We start from the raw sequence: 21,648 nt of genomic DNA, 5'->3' as shown, positions 1-21,648 counted from the left end.
ATTGTATCAAGCAACTGTAGAAGGAAAACTACCACCTTCAGCTGTTATTACACAGGGCTGGATTCACTGTCTAAATCCCAGAACTAGCCAGGCTCTGAGTCTTATGGAGGCTGGACCATTTTTAACTTCTGATGGTGATCTCACAGGGCAGGGGCTGGCAAACGACAGCCTGCATTCCCAGTCCAGTTGCTTGTTTTTGTAAAAAGTTTCATTGGAACACAGACACCCTCATTTGTTTGTTGTCTATGGCTGCCTTTGCCCTACAATGCCACTCGGTTGAGTAGATGCAACCGAGACCACATGGCCCACAAAGCTAAAATTATTTGCTGTCTGGCCTTTACATAAAAAGTTTGTTAACCTTTGTTGCGAAGGGTTTAGGTAAGGTGCTAAGGCACCTTTTCTATCAAAGAGAAGGTTAGTGACCTCACTGATTGCCCCTTTGTGCTCTGAATGGAAGGTCTAATCCAAATTTAGGGCTGTTTTTACACCTGAAGATACTACACATGGTAATGTGCCAAGAATAGAACCTTCTCCTTGCATATCATGTAGTACAGGGAGAGAAGGAAGGATTCTGGGAAAATATGAAGTATAAGGTCCCCATTTCAGCCAGTTAAGACAAGAATCTAACAGTTTTCAAAGGCTCAATCTTGTGGGAAGTGTATTAGCAGGAAAATGCCCAGAGAGAATGAGAAAGCTGGCTCTCCATCTCTTCTGAGGGCAAAAGCTCCTTTACTTCCTATCATCTAAAGTCACACTGGCTCAGAAGGCAGACAGAAAAGCCAAAGGGAACTGTTTCCATGACAGAACTGTACTCAGAGTTCAAAACAGGAGAACAGCATAAACGGTTTATTTCAGAGCTATGAGTTTTCATTCAATTTCTTGTGAAGGTTCAAAATGAAACATCTTTTTTTTCTTTTTTATGAGACGGAGTTTTGCTCTTGTTACCCAGGCTGGAGTGCAATGGCACGATCTCGGCTCACCACAACATCTGTCTCCTGGGTTCAAGCAATTCTCCTGCCTTAGCCTCCCGAGCAGCTGGGACTACAGGCGTGTGCCATCACGCTCAGCTAATTTTTGTACTTTTAGTAGACGGGGTTTCACCATGTTGACCAGGATGGTCTCGATCCCTTGACCTCGTGATTCACCGGTCTCGGCCTCCCAAAGTGCTGGAATTATAGGCATGAGCCACCGCACCCAGCCTGAAAGATCTTTTTTAAGGGTGATATATATATTCCCTCTGAAGCTCTTTATAGTTTTGTTGCTCAACAGAAAGCTATCAGCAACAATTAAAATTGACATATATTGGGGAATTACAGAATTTAAGAAGACCCCTACTGCCTGGACAGTGGCTCACATCTGTAATACCAGCACATTGGGAGGCAGAGGCAGGCAGATCACCTGAGGTCAGGAGTTCAAGACCAGCCTGGCTAACATGGTGAAACCCTGCCTCCACTAAAAATATAAAACTTAGCCGGGAGTGGTGGCAGGTGTCTGTAATCCCAGCTGTTCAGGAGGCTGAAGCAGGAGAATTGCTCGAACCCAGGAGCTGAAGGTTGAAGTGAGCTGAGATCGTGTTATCGCACTCCAGCCTGGGTGACAAGAGCAAGACTCCATCTTAAAAAAAAAAGAAAAAGAAAAAACGGAAAGTGTCAAAATTCAAGGTCAATGTACCCCAGATGTGCCTCAGGGACAGCCCACATGTAGGGACAAAAACAAGGAATCACACAGGTTTCCCTAGGATACAGATTACTTACATTTCTGAAGTCCAGTGTTCATCTGCGTGTGACAAAGAAGCTGAAAGGATGGGTCACCTGGCCCTGGTAGACAGGCTAGCATGGCAGACTGGCATCAACACAACATGGGGCAGTGGCTCACACTGTAATGAACAAAAACAAGGTCATGAAACACAAGGCAACTCATTCAAAGAAGACAACAGGGACACTGGATATGAGTAGCAGAAGGCCCAAGTTTAGACAGATAAAGCAATTTAATTAGCAGTGTGTTGGCTGAAAATATATTTATATTTTTACCTGTGGTAACAATTTGCTGTCAACTATTACTATGGCTAAAATGATTTTTCAGTTACCACAGATGTGTGGGTGCAAGAAATAAAACTGGAAAGTACCTATTCATACAACTGGAAAGAACAGGTGCATTTGTAAGGTCTCAGTACTCTTGAAGAGGGTGGACCCTCATAGGGCCTGGCTCAGCCCATTTACAGCCCTGGGTGGAGACCAGTCAGACGTTTTTAGAGGCAGCATAGTGTATTATTGCAAAGGTACCCAATGTCTGACTTGTGAGCCAGTAATATGAACTCATTTTAAATAGGAGGAGGAGGAAAGCATCCTAGGAGGCACAATTAACCACTGATAAAGCAAATTCTGTTTATCAATTTCTGGGGATTCACCCTTCCTTTTTGTCTATCATACAATAAGACCTCCTGAACCAACCCCAACCACCAAAAAAAAATGCATTGTTCCCTGACTAAAGCAAGGAGCTTTAGTTGGTAGCTCTCTTTGTACAGGCAGTCCTGACATGTCAAGATGGCATGGGTTTCATCAGTAGTGTTTACCAGCCAGACACACACAGCCCAAGCAAGCAGACATTGATGTGGCCTTCTGTAGCCAAGGAAGCCCTGTCAACAATGCAAGCTCCTTATGTACCAGAAATGCAATTTTCCTAAATAAACAGAATGTGGCAAAGTACATGAACTTCTAAATCAAAGTGGCAAATTATGGCTTTAGATCGCAGCAAAAAAGGAATGGGAGGAAAGCTCAAAAGTTAAACAAAGACAACAAAAACCTCTTTATTTTCTTTAGAGGGCTCTCTGGGTAAATGAAACTACCTTGTCATGATGAGTATCAGAGGGCTCCAGCTTGCAAGACCAGGTAGCTGAAAAGATACTTTGTACAAGAGGCTGCTCAAACTATGTCTAAGATAGCAACCTCAGAAAGAACTGAAGATTGAATGACTTAATGAGAACAGAGCTGTCCACGAGCTCTAGCACAGGTTGAGTCTTTTTAAGGTCTCTGGTGGGTGGGAAAACAGAATGAACACAGTGGGCCAACTGCAGTGCCTCAAGAAATAAAAAGTCTTGGCCGGGTGTGATGGCCCAGCACTTTGGGAGGCCAAGGCAGGCAGGATTACCTGAGGTCAGGAGTTCGAGACCACCCTGGCCAAAGTGGTGAAACCCAGTTTTTACTAAAAATATAAAATTAGCCGGGCATGGTGGTGCATGCCTGTAATCCCAACTACTTGGAAGGCAGAGGCAGGAGAATCACTTGAACTGGGGAGGTGGAGGTTGCAGTGAACCAAGGCTGAGCCACTGCACTCCAACCTGGGTGACGAGAATGAAATTCTGTCTCAAAAAAAAAAAAAAAAAGTCTTCTGTTGGGGTCAAGTGACTGAAGTACTGCTCACAATCCCTTCCCTTGTGGATGCTGATCTTTACATAACTTCCCCCTTAAGGTCCTAATACAGCTGAAGGCCAACTCCAAGGAAAGGAAGGGAATTAACAAGTACTGGGAGCTAAAACTGTGAAATGGGCTGTATGAGGGGCTTTAGTGATGTTTTCTCAATTGCATCTCCCAAGCTTTCTTGGAATTAGGTAACAAACTTCACCTGTCATCTCATCATCTCTAGCTGGAATTACTATTAGTCTTCTAAATGGTCTCTATGTTCCACTCTTACCCTTTATCACCTAATCTATTCTCTACTCAGCAACGTTTTGTTTTTTTTTTTTTTTGAGATGGAGTCTTGCTTTGTCACTCAGGCTGGAGTGCAGTGGTGCCATCTTGGCTCACTGCAACCTCCGACTCCTGGGTTCAAGCAATTCTCTGCCACAGCCTCCCGAGTAGTTGGGATTACAGGCACCTGCTACCACACCCGGCTAATTTTTGTATGTTTAGTAGAGATGGGGTTCACCATCTTGGCCAGGCTGGTCCTGAACTCCTGACCATGTGATTCACCCGCCTTGGCCTCCCAAAGTGTTGGGATTACAGGTGTGAGCCACTGCATCCAGCCAATTAATTCTTTTAATTGGAAATCAGAGCATCTCAAATATCTCTAATGACTTTCCATCTCAGGACAAAATACAAAATCCTAACATGGACCCCAAGGCTCTCCATTATCTATTACTACTGGCTCTCTGACCTCACCTTCTGACCAACCCTGCCCTCTCTTGCTGACTCATTACTTCCAGCCACAATGGTCTCCCTACAGCTCCTTCAACAGCCAAACACACTTCTGCTTCAGGGTTTCGTCCTTTCCATTCCTTCGGCCTGGTATGTTCTTGCCCCAGATGTCTGTCTTTCTAGTTCCCTCACTTCATTCAGGTTTCTGCATGAATGTCACTTCCTAAGGGGAGGGCTTCTTTGACCTCCATGTCTAAAGCAGTATCCTTTATCCCTCATTTTTTTCTTTTAAAATCTGTCCTGAGACCCTGAACTCGACACTTCCTCCCAAACAATTCTCAGGCTCAGGCCCTTCCTGTTGCTAACTCCTCTATTTCCCTCACTTTTTACCACCATCATTACCACCTGTTTTATTTCCATCTCTCTCCACCCTACTAGGATATAAACTCCTTAAGAAGAGACCCTTGGTTCGTTTTGTTCATTATTATATCTAGAAAAGCATCTACTACCACTTAGTAGGCTCTCCACAAATAATTGTTGACCATATAAAAGGCAGATTGTTATTAATTTGGTGAGGTTGTCATTTAACCTACAGATGTCATTAATCTATTAATGATGGCAGAGCCCAGGATTGAAACCCAGATTTCACTTTTCCCAAAGCCTGTGCTCACTCTTTAACTCTAGGCTATTATCAGTTTTCTTTCTTTTTTTTTTTTTTTTTTTTGAGACAGAGTCTTGCTTTGTCGCCAGGCGTCAGGCTGAAGTGCAGTGGTGCGACCTCGGCTCACTGCAACCTCTGCCTTCCAGGTTCAAGCAATTCTCCTACCTCAGCCTCCTGAGTAGCTGGGACTACAGATGTGCACCACCGCGCCCAGCTAATTTTTATATCTTAGAAGAGATGAGGTTTCACTATGTTGGCCAGGATGGTCTCGATCTCTTGACCTTGTGATTTGCCCTCCTCGGCCTCCCCAAGTGCTGGGATTACAGGCGTGAGCCACCTTGCCCAGCCATACCAGTTTCCATTTTTTTTTTTTTGAGACGGAGTTTCCATCTTGTTACCCCCAGGCTGGAGTGCAATGGCGCGATCTCGGCTCACCGCGACCTCCACCTCCTGGGTTCAGGCGATTCTCCTGCCTCAGCCTCCTGAGTAGCTGGGATTACAGGCATGTGCCACCATGTCCAGCTAATTTTTTGTATTTTTAGTAGAGACAGGGTTTCACCATATTGACCAGGATGGTCTTGATCTCTTGACCTCATGATCCACCCTCCTCGGCCTCCCAAAGTGCTGGGATTACAGGCTTGAGCCACTGCGCCTGGCCCAGTTTCAATTTTTAATAGTACATTCAGTAGGTTCTAAGGGTTACAATGGCTATAATCATGAGGCAATTTAATTTATATATACACATATACATATTTATGTAAATTAAAAAATATATATACATATATATGTATGTGTGTGTGCATATATATATATATATATATATATGTATGTATGTTTTTTTTTTAAGAGGAGAGGGTGCAGTGATGCTCCCTAGGTAGTTGAGAGTGCCATCTTGGACTTCTAAGGGAAAGATAGGTAAATGAAAACACTGCTAAATCCAAGGTCAGACAGGATACAGATGGCCTTATTAAAGAACAAAAAACTCAGAATCTAAATGAGAAAGTGCTTTCTTGGACTCTGCAGTTGGCCTCAAACATACTCTGCAGACTCTGGAATATTACTTTTTTTGATTTTGGAAGCTGATACACACCTACAGGAGTAACTGAGGAAGGAAGGTAGGTATGATTAGTCTTATTTTCACCTTTAAAATATGTGTGTATCGCGGCCGGGCATGGTGGTTCTCACCCCTGTAATCCTAGCACTTTGGGAGGCTGAGGTGGGCAGGTCGCCTGAGGTCGCACTTCAAGACCAGCCTGGCCAACATGGTGAAACCCTGACTCTACTCAAAACACAAAAATTAGCTGGGTATGGTGGCAGGCGCCTGTAATCCCAGCTACTAAAGAGGCTGAGGCAGGACAATCACCCGAACCCAGGAGGCGGAGGTTGCAGTGATCATGCCACTCCACTCCAGCCTCGGAGATAGAGCTCCATCTCAAAAAAAAAAAAAAAAGAATTCTGGGATCATTTATAATCTTTTCCAGAAGACTTCCTCCAGTACTAAGAAAGTCCACAAACCCCTTGACCGGTTTCACTGACATCAAGAATCAGATCCTGCTAGGGTAGAAAAGGTAGGGAACGAGCTCAGACTGTGGCAAGGTCATAAGGATTGTGATGAAACAGGAATGAAGCAACCTCTCCCCACAACCCTTTCTAGAAAGCAGAGATGTCAGTATGAAGGAATCCTCCAGTGACCTGGCAGCTGAGTGAAGGCCTTTTATTTAAAATCTTCAAACCACCCACACTTTTTGATTACCATCTGGCTTTTTTTTTTCTTTTTCTTTTCTGGACACTACTGGTTGGGATCTGGCTTTTTCTTAAATGTAAATTCCAATATAGGAATTTTTTACAGTTGCTATTTCCAGAATTAGACCCAGAAATCACAATTAGCATTACTCTCTGAAAATGTTTCAGAATTCAACTCTTAACTTCTTTTTTTTTTTTTAAAGACAGGGTTTCACCATGTTGGTCAGACTGGTCTTGAACTCCCGACCTCAGGTGATGCGCCCACCTTGGCCTCCAAAGTGCTTGGATTACAGGTGTGAGCCATCACACCCAGCTAAACTCTTAACTTCTGAAGAGACTCAAGTAGTAACCTGGAGAAGGCCAAATGAGCTACAGACAGCACAGAGAAAGATCGATCTCCTTGGCAGAGCTTCTCTGTGTGCTCTCAGCCAGTTTTCCTAATGCCAGCTGGTATGCTACGTTGGCTACCCAAGGCAGTAGGGAATACAGTATCACAGTGAGCACAGAACTAAGCTTTTCCAACTCTCCTGGGGCACCTGTACAACTGCTAGCATTTCCCAGACTACCTCTAATTAAGGAACAGACCTTTTTCCCCACTGGGAAAATTCAAAAGTGCTTTCATCTCTGCTCCCCCCACCACCCCCCGCCCGCCCCCACCACCAGAAGCTACTAGAGGTTTTATTAGAGCTCTGATGTCACACTCTCTGCTTTCTTGGGTGGCATGTGAAAAAAGACCACCTCTGCTTTCAGGGTAGGTTTGTGCAAGAAAATCTCAGGTTTGGGAGCTTGAGAACAGCCTGGACAAAGTGGTGAAACCTCGTCTCTACTAAAAATACAAAAATTAGCCGGGCATGGTGGTGGGCACCTGTAATTCCACCTACTCAGGAGGCTGAGGCAAGAGAATCGCTTGAACTCAGGAGGTGGAGGTTTCAGTGAGCCCAAGCAAAACTACTCAGGTGTCTTCTTTTTCTCTCTCCTCCCGGCCCCGATATCCGAGACTGGAGTGCAGTGGCGCAATCTGATCACTGCCACCTCCACCTCCTGGGTTCAAGCAATTCTCATGCCTTAGCCTCCCCAGTAGCTGATATTACAGGTGCACACCACCACATCCAGGTAATTTTGTATTTTTAGTAGAGATGGGGTTTCACCATGTTCGTCAGGTTGGTCTCCAACTCCTGACCTCAAGCAATCCACCCTCTTCGGCCTCCCAAAGTGCTGGGATTACAGGCGGAAGCCACCACACCCAGCCTCATATGTTTTTTGATGGGAAAAGGAGGGGGAGAGAAAATAAAGTATTGGCAAAGGCATTTTTCCTTAGGGGATAAAGTGATAAAGTGCTATCTAGGGAGCTCACTTCCCAGTATAGCCTCACTACCTACAATCTAGTGTCTTTCAGTACTTCATTAGTTCTCTTCTACTTTCCTCCTTATAGCTGCCTTCAGCCCCCGCCTTCCAAAAAAAAAAAAAAAAAAAAAACCCCCACCTATTCCCCTAGCCCCCCAAAACCCAGAGTGACCAGTCCAGCTTCTGATTCATGCTGGAGTTCAAAAATGAAGTTTATACACTTGAATTAAAAAGTGAAATTGGAGGTCATGTGTGGTGGCTCACACCTGTAATCCCAGCACTTTGGGAGGTTGAGGTGGGTGGATCATTGGAGGTCAGGAGTTCAAGACCAGCCTGGCCAACATGGTGAAACCCTGTCTTCACTAAAAATACAAAAAAAAATAGGCCAGGTGCAGTGGTCACCCCTGAAAGCCCAGCACTTTGGGAGGCAGAGGCAGGTAAATTACTTGAGATCAGGAGTTAGTGACCAGCTTGACTAACATAGTGAAACCCCACCTCTACTAAAAATAAAAAAATTAGCTGGGCGTGGTGGCTCTTGACTATAGTCCCAGCTACTTGGGAGGCTGAGGCAGAAGAATCACTTGAATCTAGGAAATGGAGGTTGCAGTGAGCCGAGATTGCACCAGTGCATTCCACCCTGGGTGACAGAGTGAGACTTCCTTTCCAAAAAAAAAAGGGTCGGCGTGGTGGTGCACACCTGTAATCCCAGCTACTCAGGAGGCTGAGGCACAAGAATCACTTGAACCCAGGAGGCGGAGGTTGCAGTAAACTGCGATTGTGTCACTGCACTCCAGCCTGAGAGACAGAGTGAGACTGTCTAAAAAAAAAAAAAAAAAAAAAAAGTCATTGCCAATATCTGAGCCAAAGGTTTACCTAAAAAGACTAATTTTTTTTTTTTGGACATAGGGTCTCACTCTGTCACTCAGGCTGGAGTGCAGTGGCACAAACACGGCTCACTATAGCCTCAACCTCCCAGGCTCAAGCAATCCTCCTGCTTCAGCCTCCTGTGTAGCTGGGACCAAAGGGATGTGCCACCATCTGGTTAATTTTTAAAAATTTTTTGTAGAGATGGAGTCTTACTTTGTTACCCAGGTTGCCGTTGAACTCCTGCTGAAGTAATCTTCTGGCCTCAAGTGGCCTTCCAAAGTGCTGAGATTATAGGTATGAGCCACTGTGCCCAGACAAAAGACTCCTTTTGATAATCAAGGGGAAAGTTTTATCCTGTATCGCTCCCTCTTCCCTTACTCCTCGGTTCCAAGAAATACAGCTCAAACCTAAGGGAGACACCAAAATGCTGCTCTGGGAAAAATAAGCAGCAACAAAGACTGCAAAAATTACAAGTTTATCAAATCAGACTCTGCAAAATCAGTCATCGTTAAGGTCTGTTAGAATCAAACAATCCATTCAACAGGTAATTTTGTCAGCCCAAATAACTAAGAACCCCCCCAACTAGTACATTTCACTATTTACCTAACCTGATAATGTTTAGCCATTCCTCAAAGGCCTCTTTCTTCTCTATCTTTCACTCAATATCGGACCTTAAAGTCGCTGGCAATTGTGACCTCACAAGTCTAGGCTAGAGGAAAGGGCAAAGAAGAGAGATGGAGATTTACTCTAGACTTACTCTGTTGAAACCCTTGAAATGTATGTGCTACAAGCTACCTTCATGCTGCTGAACACATGGCTCAAGGCGTTTGGAAACCTAGTTCTAAACTACACTTTAGAATCTGTCACAACAGGTCCTCTTCCTATCCTGTTTCCCATCCCCACCCTGATTCCCTCAAAGGCAGTATCTATACCACTGCTTTCTTGGGTGATGATGCTCTTTCCTGGGTCTACTTAATATTACTTAACTCATCTTTGACTCAGAGTTTTCTCTTGAATTCTTTATTATTCAGGTATCAGGAAAGTATTCTCCCTGGATTTTCAATTTGAGTGTGACCTTCCTAAGACCACAGCCTGTCTCCTAATTGTTCTTCCAAGTTACAGAGTCAGGGGCAAGAATATTCATATAATAAATGTTTAATAACTTTCACTGGCTCACATTCCTGAAGGATAGCACATACTTTAATTCCAGGCTCTGGAACTTTAAGGTACATGGATAATACAAGTGTTACCAAATGTGTGTGTGTGCATGTGTGTACAGGTAACTTTACTAGGGGAGTGAGAGGAAAAAGGAGATAAAAATGCATGGTACATTTTTATTTTTTGTTAATCTCTCACCTCCCCTCTTTTTAAAAAATTTTTGAGACAGGGTCTTACTTAGGTCACCCAGGCTAAAGTGTAGTGGTGCAATCCTGGCTCACTGTAGCCTTGACTCCTAGTGTTCAGCCTCCCTCTGACTTCAGCCTCCTGAGTAGCTGGGATTACAGGCATGAGCTGCCATGCCTGGCTAATTTTTCTGTATTTTTAGTGGTGACAGGGTTTCATCATTCATCATGTTGCCTAGGCTAGACATTTTTTTTTTTTCGAAACGAAGTTCCACTCTGTTGCCCAGGCTGGAGTGCAGAGGTGCAATCTTGGCTCGCTGCAACCTCTGCTTCCTGAGTTCATCTGATTCTCCTGCCTCAGCCTCCCAAGTAGCTGGGACTACAGGCGCTAACCACCATTCCTAACTAATTTTTGTATTTTTAGTAGAGACAGGGTTTCACCATGTTGGCCAGGATGGTCCATCTCTTGACTTCGTGATCCACCCACCTCGGCCTCCCAAAGTGCTGGGATTACAGGCATGAGACGGAATTTCTTTTGCTCTTGTTACCCAGGCTGGAGTGCAATGGCGCGATCTCAGCTCACCGCAACCTCCGCCTCCTGAGTAACTGCCTCCTGAGTAGCTGGGATTACAAGTACGCACCACCATGCCCAGCTAATTTTTTGTGTTTTTAGTAGAGACGGGGTTTCACCATGTTGACCAGGATGGTCTCGATCTCTTGACCTCATGATCCATCCACCTCAGCCTCCCAAAGTGCTGGGATTACAGGCGTGAGCCACTGCGTCCGGCCTTGTTTTGTTTTTTAATTTAAGTTCTAGGATACATTTACAGAATGTGCAGGTTTGTTATACAGGTATTCATGTGCCATGGTGGTTTGCTATACCTATCAGCCCTTCATCTAGGTTTTAAGCCCGAATGCATTAGGTATTTTTCCTAATGCTCTTGCCCCACTCCACCCCCAACAGGCCCGGTTGTGTGATGTTCCCCTCTCTGTGTCCATGTGTTCTCACTGTTCGACTCCCACTTGTAAGTGAGAACATATGGTGTTTGGTTTTCTGTTCTTGTGTTAGTTTGCTGAGAATGATGGTTTCCAGCTTCATCCATGTCCCTGCAAAGGACATAAACTCATTTTTTTTTTTTTATGGCTACAGGCTTCTGTGTTTTAATTCCTTTTTTTTTTTTTTTTTTTTGAGACGGAGTCTCACTCTGTCTCCCAGGCTGGAGTGCAGTGGCGTGAGTAGCTGAGGCAGAAGAATTGCTTGAACCCAGGAGGCAGAAGTTGCCACCATGCCCAGCTAACTTTCGTATTTTTAGTAGAGACGGGGTTTCACCATATTGACCAGGCTGGTGGTCTTGAACTCCTGACCTCGTGATCCGCCCACCTTGGCCTCCCAAAGTTCTGGGATTACAGGTGTGAGCCACCCCAGCATTTAATTCCTATTAAATAAAAATGAGTGTTCCTTTTTTTTTTAGACAGGGCCTCCTTCTGTCACCCAGGTTGGAATATGGTAGTGTGACCTTGGCTCACTGCAACCTCCACCTCCTGGGCTCAGGCAATCCTCCTACCTCAGCCTCCTGAGTAGCTGGGACTACAGGTGTATGCCATCATGCCCAGCTAAATTTTTTTTTTTTTTTTTCTAGAAACGGGGTTTTGCCATGTTGCCCAGCCTGGTCTTGAACTCCTGAACTCAAGTGATCCACCTGCTTCAACCAAGCCCAATTTTTCATTACATTATAGACCTGAGGTTTCAAAGTTCTATCAGGACTGGATCATTATAACTTGAGCTCAACCACCTTAGAGAGGTAGAGTAACCTCTACATTTAATCACATTCATAATCATAAGCAGAATTGACAGACTGAGTAAATTTTGCTCATAGGTACCTGGATTTATGCCCAGCAAGGCAATGAGAACATCAAGAAACCAGAAGAATTCTGCCAAACACTTAAGATACAAGTAGTGCCAATCCTTCTCAAACTCTTCCCAAGAATCAGAGAAGACAAAATACTTCCAGATGCACTTCCAAACTATGTCAGCATTACCCTGATACCAAAGCGAAACAAGGACGCTACAAGAAAATTATAGGCCAATATCCCTGATGAACAAATATGCAAAAATCGTCAACAAAATACTAATAAACCAAATTCAACAGCCCATTAAAAGGATCATTCGGCCGGGAGTGGTGGCTCAAGCCTGTAATCCCAGCACTTTGGGAGGCCGAGGCAGGTGGATCACGAGGTCAAGAGATCGAGACCATCCTGGTCAACATGGTGAAACTCCGTCTCTACTAAAAATACAAAAAATTAGCTGGACATGGTGGCACATGCCTGTAATCCCAGCTACTCAGGAGGCTGAGGCAGGAGAATTGTCTGAACCCAGGAGGCGGAGGTTGCGGTGAGCCGAGATCATGCCATTGCACTCCAGCCTGGGTAATAAGAGCAAAACTTCGTTTGGGGGGGGAAAAAAACAAAAGGAGTGGGATTTATCCCAGGGATACATGGGTGGTTCAACATACATAAATCCTAAATGTGATAAACCATATAAGCAGAGTGAAGGAAAAAAAACATATGATCATCGCAACAAATACAAAAAAGCATCTGACAAAATTCAACATACTTTTTTTGAAGACAGAGTTTTGCTCTTGTTACCCAGTTAGAGCATGTCATCTTAAAACAGAAAATTTTGTTAATTTTCTGTTAATACAGAAAACCATAAAAACTCCAAAATACTATTAGAACTAATGAACAAATTCAGTTAAGTTGTAGGATAGGAAATCAAATCAGCAGCGTTTCTATATATTACCAACAAACTATCCAAAAAAGATATCAAGAAAACAATGTCGGCCGGGCATGGTGGCTCACGCCTGTAATCCAAGCACTTTGGAGGCCAAGGTGGGCGGATCACCTGAGGTCAGAAGTTCAAGACCAGCCTGACCAACATGGTGAAACCCTGTCTTAAAAAAAAAATTAATTAATTTAAAAAAAAAGAAGAAAACAATGTCATTTACAATAGCTACCAAAGAGGCGAAAGACTATACACTAATAAATATAAAATATTTAAGAGGCCAGGTGCGGTGGCTCATACCAGTAATCCCAGCACTTTGGGAGGCCTGATGTGGACAGCTATTCTGGAGGCTGAGGTGGGAGGATCACCTGAGCCCACAAAGTCTATAATGCAGTGAGCCATGATTGTGCCACTGTACTCTAGCCTGGGTGATGGGAGTGAGACCATGTCTCAAAAAAAAAAAAACAAACCATATCAACTCACACCTGTCAGAATGGCTAATATTAATAAGAAAAACTACTGAAGATTATGTGGAGAAAAAGAACCTTTTGCACACTGTTGGTACAAATGTAAACTGGCATAGCCATTATGGAAAACAGTATGGAGGTTTCTCACAGAACTAAAAACAGAACTACCATATGATCCAACAATCCCTCTACTAAGCACATATACAAGGAAATGAAATCAGCATGTTGAAAAGATACCTGCACTCCTATGTTCACTGCAGCATTATTCATAACAGCCAAGATACGGAATCAACCTAAGTGTCAGTCCATCAGTGAATGAACACATCAAAGAAAATGTATATTCACAAATCCTGTCATTTTAAGTAACACAAATGAACCTGGAGGACATTACTTTAAGTGAAATAAGTCTGACACAGAAAGTCAAATACTGTATAATTTCACTAACATGTGGAATCTAAAAAAGTCAAACTCGGAAGCAGAGAGATAATGGTCTTGGGAGGGGTGACTGGGGAAAAGGAAACAAAATTTCAGCTAAGCAAGCAGGAGGAACAAGTTCAAGAGATCTATTGTACAACATGGTGACTATAGTTAATAACAATGTTTTGTATACAGGCATGCCCCATTTCAGTCAACAACAGACTGCACATACAATGGTGGTCCCATAAGATCAAAATATGGAGGCCAGGCATGCTGGTTCACACTTGTAATTCCAGCAGCTGGGAGCCTAAGGTGGGAAGATCACTTCAGACCAGGAATTTGAGACCAGCCTGGACAACATAGAGATCCCATCTCTACAAAAAAAAATTAAAAAATTAGCTGGGTGTGGTGGTAGAGACAGGTTTTACCATGTTGACCAGTCTGTTCTTGAACTACTGACCTCAGGTGATCTACCCACCTCAGCCTCCCAAAGTGCTGGGATTACAGGTTTTGTTTTTTAAAATGTGCATGTAGGGCTGGGCGTGGTGGCTCACACCTATAATCCCAGCACTTTGGGAGGCCGAGGTGGGTGGATCACGACGTCAAGAGATCGAGACCATCCTGGTCAACAAGGTGAAACCCCATCTCTACTAAAAATACAAAAATTAGCTGGGCATGGTGGTGCGCGCCTATAGTCCTAGCTACTCGGGAGGCTGAGGCAGGAGAATTGCTTGAACCCAGGAGGCGGATGTTGTGGTGAGCCAAGATCGAGCCATTGCACTCCAGCCCGGATAACAAGCAAAACTCTGTCTCAAAAAAAAAAAAAAGTGCATGTAATATCTGACTTTCTAATGAATTGGAGGAATCACCTGTCCCAGGCCAACACTTTGCAATGTAACTCATACTTATGCTTTGGCTAGTCAACACTTTGTAACCAATTCATAGTGAAGATCCTTTCAAAGTAGATAAGATAGCAACTATGAGCAAAGTAAGAGTCCACTGGAAAAATGACTATATATAGACAAAGAAAAGCTTTAAGTGGTCAGACTTTTTTTTTCCCCCCAGGGGAGTATTATTAAGAGTAAATTATATGAAAGAATAATACAAGTAGGCCGGGCACAGTGGCTCACGCCTATAATCCCAGAATTTTGGGAGGCCGAGGCAGGTGGATCATGAGGTCAAGAGATCGAGACCATCCTGGTCAACAAGGTGAAACCCTGTCTCTACTAAAAATACAAAAAATTAGCTGGGCACGGTGGCGCACACCTGTAGTCCCACCTACTCGGGAGGCTGAGGCAGGAGAATTGCCTGAACCCAGGAGGGGCGGAGGTTGTAGTGATCCGGGATCGCACCTTTGCACTCCAGCCTGGGTAACAAGAGCGAAACTCCATTTCAAAAAAAAAAAAAGAAAAAACAAAACAAACAAACAAAACCAATAAAGTAGTCCTTTAAACCTATAAAGTGTTCAAAGTACCACAACGCACTTGATGATCAGCAGAATTATTTGGCTCCCTTCTGTGGCCCTGAGAATTTTAACAGTCATTCAGAATTGTTTTTTTGTTTGTTTGTTTTAGAGACAGGGTCTCACTCTGTCATCCAGGCTAGAGTATGGTGGTACAATCATAGCTCACTGCAACCTCAAACTCCTGGGCTTAGGGGATCTTCCTGCCACAGCCTCTCGAGTAGGTGGGATTAGAGATACTGTAATCAGGTGATCCCCCTGCCTTGGCCTCCCAAAGTGCTGGGATTACAGGCATAAACCACTGAGCCCAGCCCTACCTTTCTTTTATCTCAAAGGTACCTCTAAGAAATAGCTAACAACGCTTCCCAAGTAATCTTACGGATAATGGTAGAAAACAAAAGTTCAAAATTCTTCTATTATACATATTCTTCATTCTGTGTACACATTCACTGTCCTCTTTAATTTCTTCTCTCTCTGGGACCTCCCTTACCAACTCAGTGTCCTTATCAACTTTCACCCAGTTCTATTTAGTCACTTCAATTGAATTAGAAATGGAAGCTACCCAAACAGAATGAGAAGAGTATCTGCATCTGGGGATGCAGTGACCACTCCCATCCAATAGCAAGGAGCTCTAACAGGGCCTAGTCTTGGCGTCTAAATACTGCATTTTCCATTAAAAGGAACAAAGGCTCCTTGGGGAACTGACTGAGGCAGAGAAAGTACTAGATGAATCTAGTATATCTTATTGTGCAGGAAAGTAAGTGCTCAAATAGTAACAGTGAAATATCAAAGGATAAAGAAGCCACAAGATGCTCAATTGGTGAGGGAAACCCCAGAGAGCAAAGTTATGCAGTAGAAATTAGAAAAGACAGTGAGTGCATACACTGGGTAAAGTAGGCATGTTACCAGGAATATAACAGTTCTGAATTTTTATTTTCTACCATTGCCTTTAAGATGTTAGTTTGGGGAGTATCTATCTGCTAACCTTCTGAAATAAAAGAATGGCAGATTATTTTGGCATCTTTATTATTAAACATATAATTTTTTTCTTGATTTACTAGCCAAATATGGAATAATCTGAGCATGAAAATAAATAATGATAGCAGATTATATTTCACTGAATAAAACAAGAAATCATTAGTTCATACTAATGTAAACAAACTAATACACTGAAAGGCTGAAAAGGAATAGGATATTTGTATCGTTTCAAAGCCCTGTCTTGTAAAAATACTTACTAATTACAAAGGGAAAATGAGTAACTTTACTTTGGAAAAGCCAAACATTATCAGTAACGACACAAATCAAAATTCTATACCTTTTGAAATCATGCAATTAAGAACACAGCATCACTCCTGGGATATTCCTGCTGAAGATGTGTTACCTAAACTAACATGAGGAACCACCAGACAAGTCCAAACTGAGGGACTTTCTACAAAATAACTTAATAGCATCAAAATTATGAACATCAAAGAAGGCCTGAAGAAACTGTCCCAGACTGGAGAAGACTAAGACCATGAAAAATAAATGCAATGTGAGATTCTGACCTGGATATTTTTTGCTATAAAGCATAAAATTGGTACACTATTTAGCAACATTATAGAGGATCTGAGAATTATATGGAAGTAATTCGTCAATGTTACTTTCCTGATTTTGACAGCTGTATTATGGTAAAGTTGGAGAATGCCTCTTGTTTATAGGAAATACTAAAGTATTCAGAAACGATGGAGCATTAGGTCAGCAACTTACTCTCAAGTGACTGAAAGAAAAGAATTGTTTCTAGCATACTTGCAACTGTTCAATAAATTTCAAATTGTTTCCAATTTTTTAATTTAAAAAAATACAAGGTAGCAGAGTGTTGAAGTCTAGAAACGGTGGGATTGGAGATCAAAAAGAGGTGGAGAGAGTGGTCTGTTAATGACTATTCTCATTTATCTTAATGAAGAAGACATCTCTAAATTGGTGAGTGAGCCACTGGGGTTCCTGCCACCTGGAATAGGTTTCCTGTAACTTTCTGCCTCATCAACTTCCAATTTCTTTTCAACAGTTATCTGAATAACATTTTCTCCAGTGCCTATACTTCAAATTATCTCCCTGCTTCCACTCTGTTCTGGCAATGTTTCCACTGTGGGCATTCATGCACTCCCTTATCCTAAAGACAGAGAATTTTGCCTTTAGAAAGCACTGAAACAAACAAACAAAAACCTATCCTCAGTCAGGTGTGATAGCTCACAACTGCAATCCCAGCTCCTTGGGAGACTGAGTCAAGAGGATCGGTTAAGCCCAGGAATTTATTTATTTATTTTTGAGATGGAGTCTCACTCTGTCGCCTAGGCTGGAGTGCAGTGGTGCAATCACAGCTTATTGCAGCCTTGACCTCCCTGGCTAAAGTGATAAGGCGGGAGGAGGGAGGAAGGAAGGGGAAATGTCTATTCTGAAGGAGGAACTACTAATTGTCCCTTCTTCATACCTGACATTCACCGCCATCTCTTTACTATGTGCCATGTTCACTTTTCTTTTTCTCTTTTGAAATTGGATCTCACTCCATTCAGTCCAATAGTGTGATCACAATTGCAGCCTCAACTTCCTGGGCTCAAGTGCTGCCACCTCAGTCCTTCCCACCCCCACCCCTACCCCCACTCAACAGTTGGGACTACAAGCACGCACTACCACACCTGGCTAATTATAAAATTTTTTGTAGAGACGGTCTCACTATGTTGCCCAGTCTGGTCTTGAACTCTTGGGCTCAAGCAATCCTCCTGCCTTGGCCTCCCAAAGTGCTGATTACAGGTGTGAGCCACCATTCCCAGCCCATGTTCACACTTTTTAGTAAGAGTTTTTCAAGGCCCTTCCTTCTACACATACATCCATCAAGTGTCATGCAAACTCTGTTTTAAAAGAAAGCCCCCACGCCTGTAATCCTACTCAGGAGGCTGAGGCAGGAGAACTGCCTGAACCCAGGAGGCAGAGGTTGCGGTGAGCTGAGATCGCGCCATTGCACTCCAGCTTGGGTAACAAGAGCGAAACTCCATCTCAAAAAATAAAAAAATAAAAAATAAAAGAAAGCCTTGTTATATCTTCCAGAGTGTAAGTTTTGACATTCTTTCCTACATCAAACAGTTTCAAATGACATCATAAACTTTAGCTCCAGCTTCCTGAAAAGTAGTACCCACTATATAGCTAGCTTCTCCATGTTCACACCAACAGCAGCTGGCCAGCAGGGACTTGGTTATTCTACAGCAGAATGGTTTTCAGAAACAACCAATGAAAAGCGTTCTAGTACAAGGATGATGTCTATATATTCCCACTTTCCTCCTCTTTCCTATTTAGTGGGGTCTGGGAAGTTCTAGAGATAGAAGTGTGTTATGAACCTTTTGTAAGCAGCGATCCTTATTCACCCACTTTAAACCAACATTAACAAAAACTAGACTCTTAAACTGCATTGCCATATTCCTTGGCAACTGATTCAATCAAATTTTTATGTAGCCAAGCCCATGAAGATAATCAAGGAAACTGATACACCCTTAGAAAGAGTACTCATTAACAAAGGATAACGAAGGTGAGCAACAGCCAGAATGAAAGCAGCAGCAAGTCACATGGAAATCTAATAACAGCGCCAGCTGGAATCAACTTGTCTTTTGCGTTTTAAAGAGATTAAGATTTTGCTTATACCCCTAACATTTTAAGAAACAATAAAAAGTACAAATAAAATTTTAAAAATATTTTGCTTATAACTCCATTCACTTTTCAGGGTACCCATCAAAGAACAACAATGAAGGGAAAGTTTGAAGAAAGCAGGAAGGGACCTATGAGTCTTCTTCAGAGAAAGGCAAAATATTTCCCTTGTTTCTGTCCCTCTTTATCCATCTTATAAGGGTTGTTTCGAAAGATATGTAACTTTCTATTAAAGCAACATACTAGGCTGGGTGTGGTGGCTCATGCCTGTAATCCCAGCACTTTGGGAGGTCGAGGAGGGTGGATCACCTGTAGTCGGGAGTTCAAGACCAGCCTGACCAACATGGAGAAACCCCATCTCTACTAAAAATACAAAATTAGCCAGGCATGGTGGCACATGCCTGTAATCCCAGCTACTTGGGAGGCTAAGGCAGGAGAATCGTTTGAACCTGTGAGGCAGAGGTTGCAGTGAGTCGAGACTGCGTGACTGCACTCCAGCCTAGGCAATAGAGTGAGACTCTGTTTTAAAAAAAACACCTAAAATTCCTATACAGCTAAAGAAGTGTGTCCTAGTGTCCTACTGATTTCTTTTCTTTTTGAAATGGAGTCTCACTCTGTCACCTAGCCTGGAGTACAACGGTGACTCATTGCAACCTCTGCCTCTCAAGTTCGAGCAATTCTCCTGCCTCAGCCTCCTGAGTAGCTGGGATTATAGGTGCATGCCAACATCTCCAGCTAACTTTTATATTTTTAGTAGAGACAGGGTTTCGCCATGTGGGTCAGACTAGTCGGTCTTTCCGCCTGCCTCAGCCTCCTGAGTAGCTGGGATTATAGGTGTATGCCAACATCTCCAGCTAATTTGTATTTTTAGTAGAGACAGGGTTTCGCCATGTTGGGCAGACTAGTCGGTCTTGAGCTCCTGACTTCAAGTGATCTGCCTGCCTCAGCCTCCCAAAGTGCTAAGATTACAGGTGTAAGCCACTGTGACTGGATTTCTTTTCTTTTGTTTTTGAGACAGGTTCTCATTCTGTTGTCTAGGCTGGAGCACAGTGATGCAATCACTGCAGCCTCGACCTCCGGGGCTCAGGTGATTATCCCACTTCAACCCCCTGGGCATCTAGGACTACAGAAATGTGCCACCACACCCAGCTAATTTTTAAAAAATATTTTTTGTAAAGAAGGAGTTTCACCAAGTTGCCCCAACTGGTCTCAAACTCCTGGGTTTAAGCAATCCATCTCATCCTCCCCCAAATGCTGGGATTACAGGCACTGGATTACAACCAATGTCCTATTGATTTTTTTTTTTTTTTTTTGAGACAGAGTTTTGTTCTTGTTGTCCAAGCCAGAGTGCAATGGCTCACTGCAACCATCATCTCCTGGTTCAAGCGATTGTCCTGCCTCAGCCTCCTGAGTAGCTGGGATTACAGGTGTGCACCACCATGCCTGGCTAAATTTTTGTATTTTTAGTAGAGACAGGGTTTCACCACGTTGGCCAGGCTGGTCTCGAACTCCTGCTCTCAGGTGATCCACCTGCCTCAGCCTCCCAAAATGCTGGTATTACAGGTGTGAGCCACTGCGTCCTGTCCTACTGAGTTTTAAAGTGCCCAAACCAAGTTTTCTTTTGCATTTAGAAGAGAATTTAAAATGCAATCAGAAAACTTGACTGCACCTTGCCAGTTACTATAATCTTAAAATTAGCATATATTGCTGTGAATGACATTTAGTTTTATCTCAATCTATTCTCCTATGATAAACAACAGTGAACTCAAGGGTATGATCTCAGAATATAAAAAGTCATTAAGACAGCTCCTAATAGATTCTTTTAAAATATGATCCTACAAGGCTCTTCAAAGGAAGGACAATATATCTTAATTGTGAGATTGATTTTTTTCAATGCTTTGACCTCTTGTCTAAAAGAGGCCTGGAAAAAGAAATAACCGCAGTGGAGCAAGGGTGTGAAATGTGTCATACCAGTTATTAAAATCCATCAAGTTCACACTTTAGTCTTTGGATAAATGCAGCCAAAAACTGACTTGCAAGTAATTATCATCACTATCTGCAATAAAAGTTAATTGGACATAACTGAACTAACACCCTAATTGGAGGGAAGCTGTAACTGGCGAAGAGCCCATTCCTCCTGCTCCTTCAATCTGCAAATGAAACTGCTAATGATAATTTGTGGACAAACATGAAATTGCTCTCATGGTTTCTCCACTGCAAATCACTCAGCAATTCCAGTTAATGCCCAGCATGTTGGGCCAGGAGAAAAATCATTAACTGGTGTTTCCTTTGATAAAGATGAATTTTAACAATAACCAAGCTCATTAAGGCTGAGAGTTACTGAGAACTGTTAAATTTCCCCCGGATGCCCTAAGTAAAGCACTGTGGTCTGATTTCCACATCATAATACTGTGCATTAGATGCACCATGTGCCAACCGTATATAGTAGTAAGAAGAGACAGTATGCAAAGACAGAAGCTACTGTTTGTAACATTAACAATTTGTCGTCTTTTAACAGAATCCTGGAAAACATTTTTTTTTTTTTTTTTTTTGAGACGGAGTCTCACTCTGTCTCTCAGGCTGGAATGCAGTGGTGCAATCTCGGCTCACTGCAACCTCTGTCTCCCGGGTCCAAGAGAGTCTCTTGCCTCAGCTTCCCAAGTAGCTGGGACTATAGGTCCGCGCCACCACACCTGGTTAATTTTTTTTGTATTTTTAGTAGAGACAAGGTTTCATCGTGTTAGTCAGGGTGGTCTT

General features: G+C 43.0%; 1 protein-coding gene across 7 annotated transcripts in view; it reads right to left on the bottom strand.

Annotated features, from left to right (window-relative positions):
* Window positions 1-21,648, bottom strand: part of FAM222B (family with sequence similarity 222 member B) — a 91,598-nt gene that overhangs the window by 10,947 nt on the left and 59,003 nt on the right. For 6 of the 7 annotated variants that reach the window (XM_035300930.3, XM_002748234.7, XM_078373977.1 and 3 more), the window contains exon 2: window positions 1,755-1,876. In XM_035300930.3, coding sequence (XP_035156821.3) covers window positions 1,755-1,836 — 82 coding nt within the window. In that variant the 5' untranslated portion in view covers window positions 1,837-1,876. Of the gene's footprint in view, window positions 1-1,754; window positions 1,877-21,648 lie in introns of those variants that run through there. The other variant, XM_078373976.1, reaches the window with a different exon arrangement.

This window comes from Callithrix jacchus, chromosome 5 (genome assembly GCF_049354715.1).
Source record: "Callithrix jacchus isolate 240 chromosome 5, calJac240_pri, whole genome shotgun sequence".
In the NCBI taxonomy this organism is placed as follows: Eukaryota; Metazoa; Chordata; class Mammalia; order Primates; family Cebidae; genus Callithrix; species Callithrix jacchus.
This window is presented reverse-complemented; position numbering and strand designations above follow the sequence as displayed.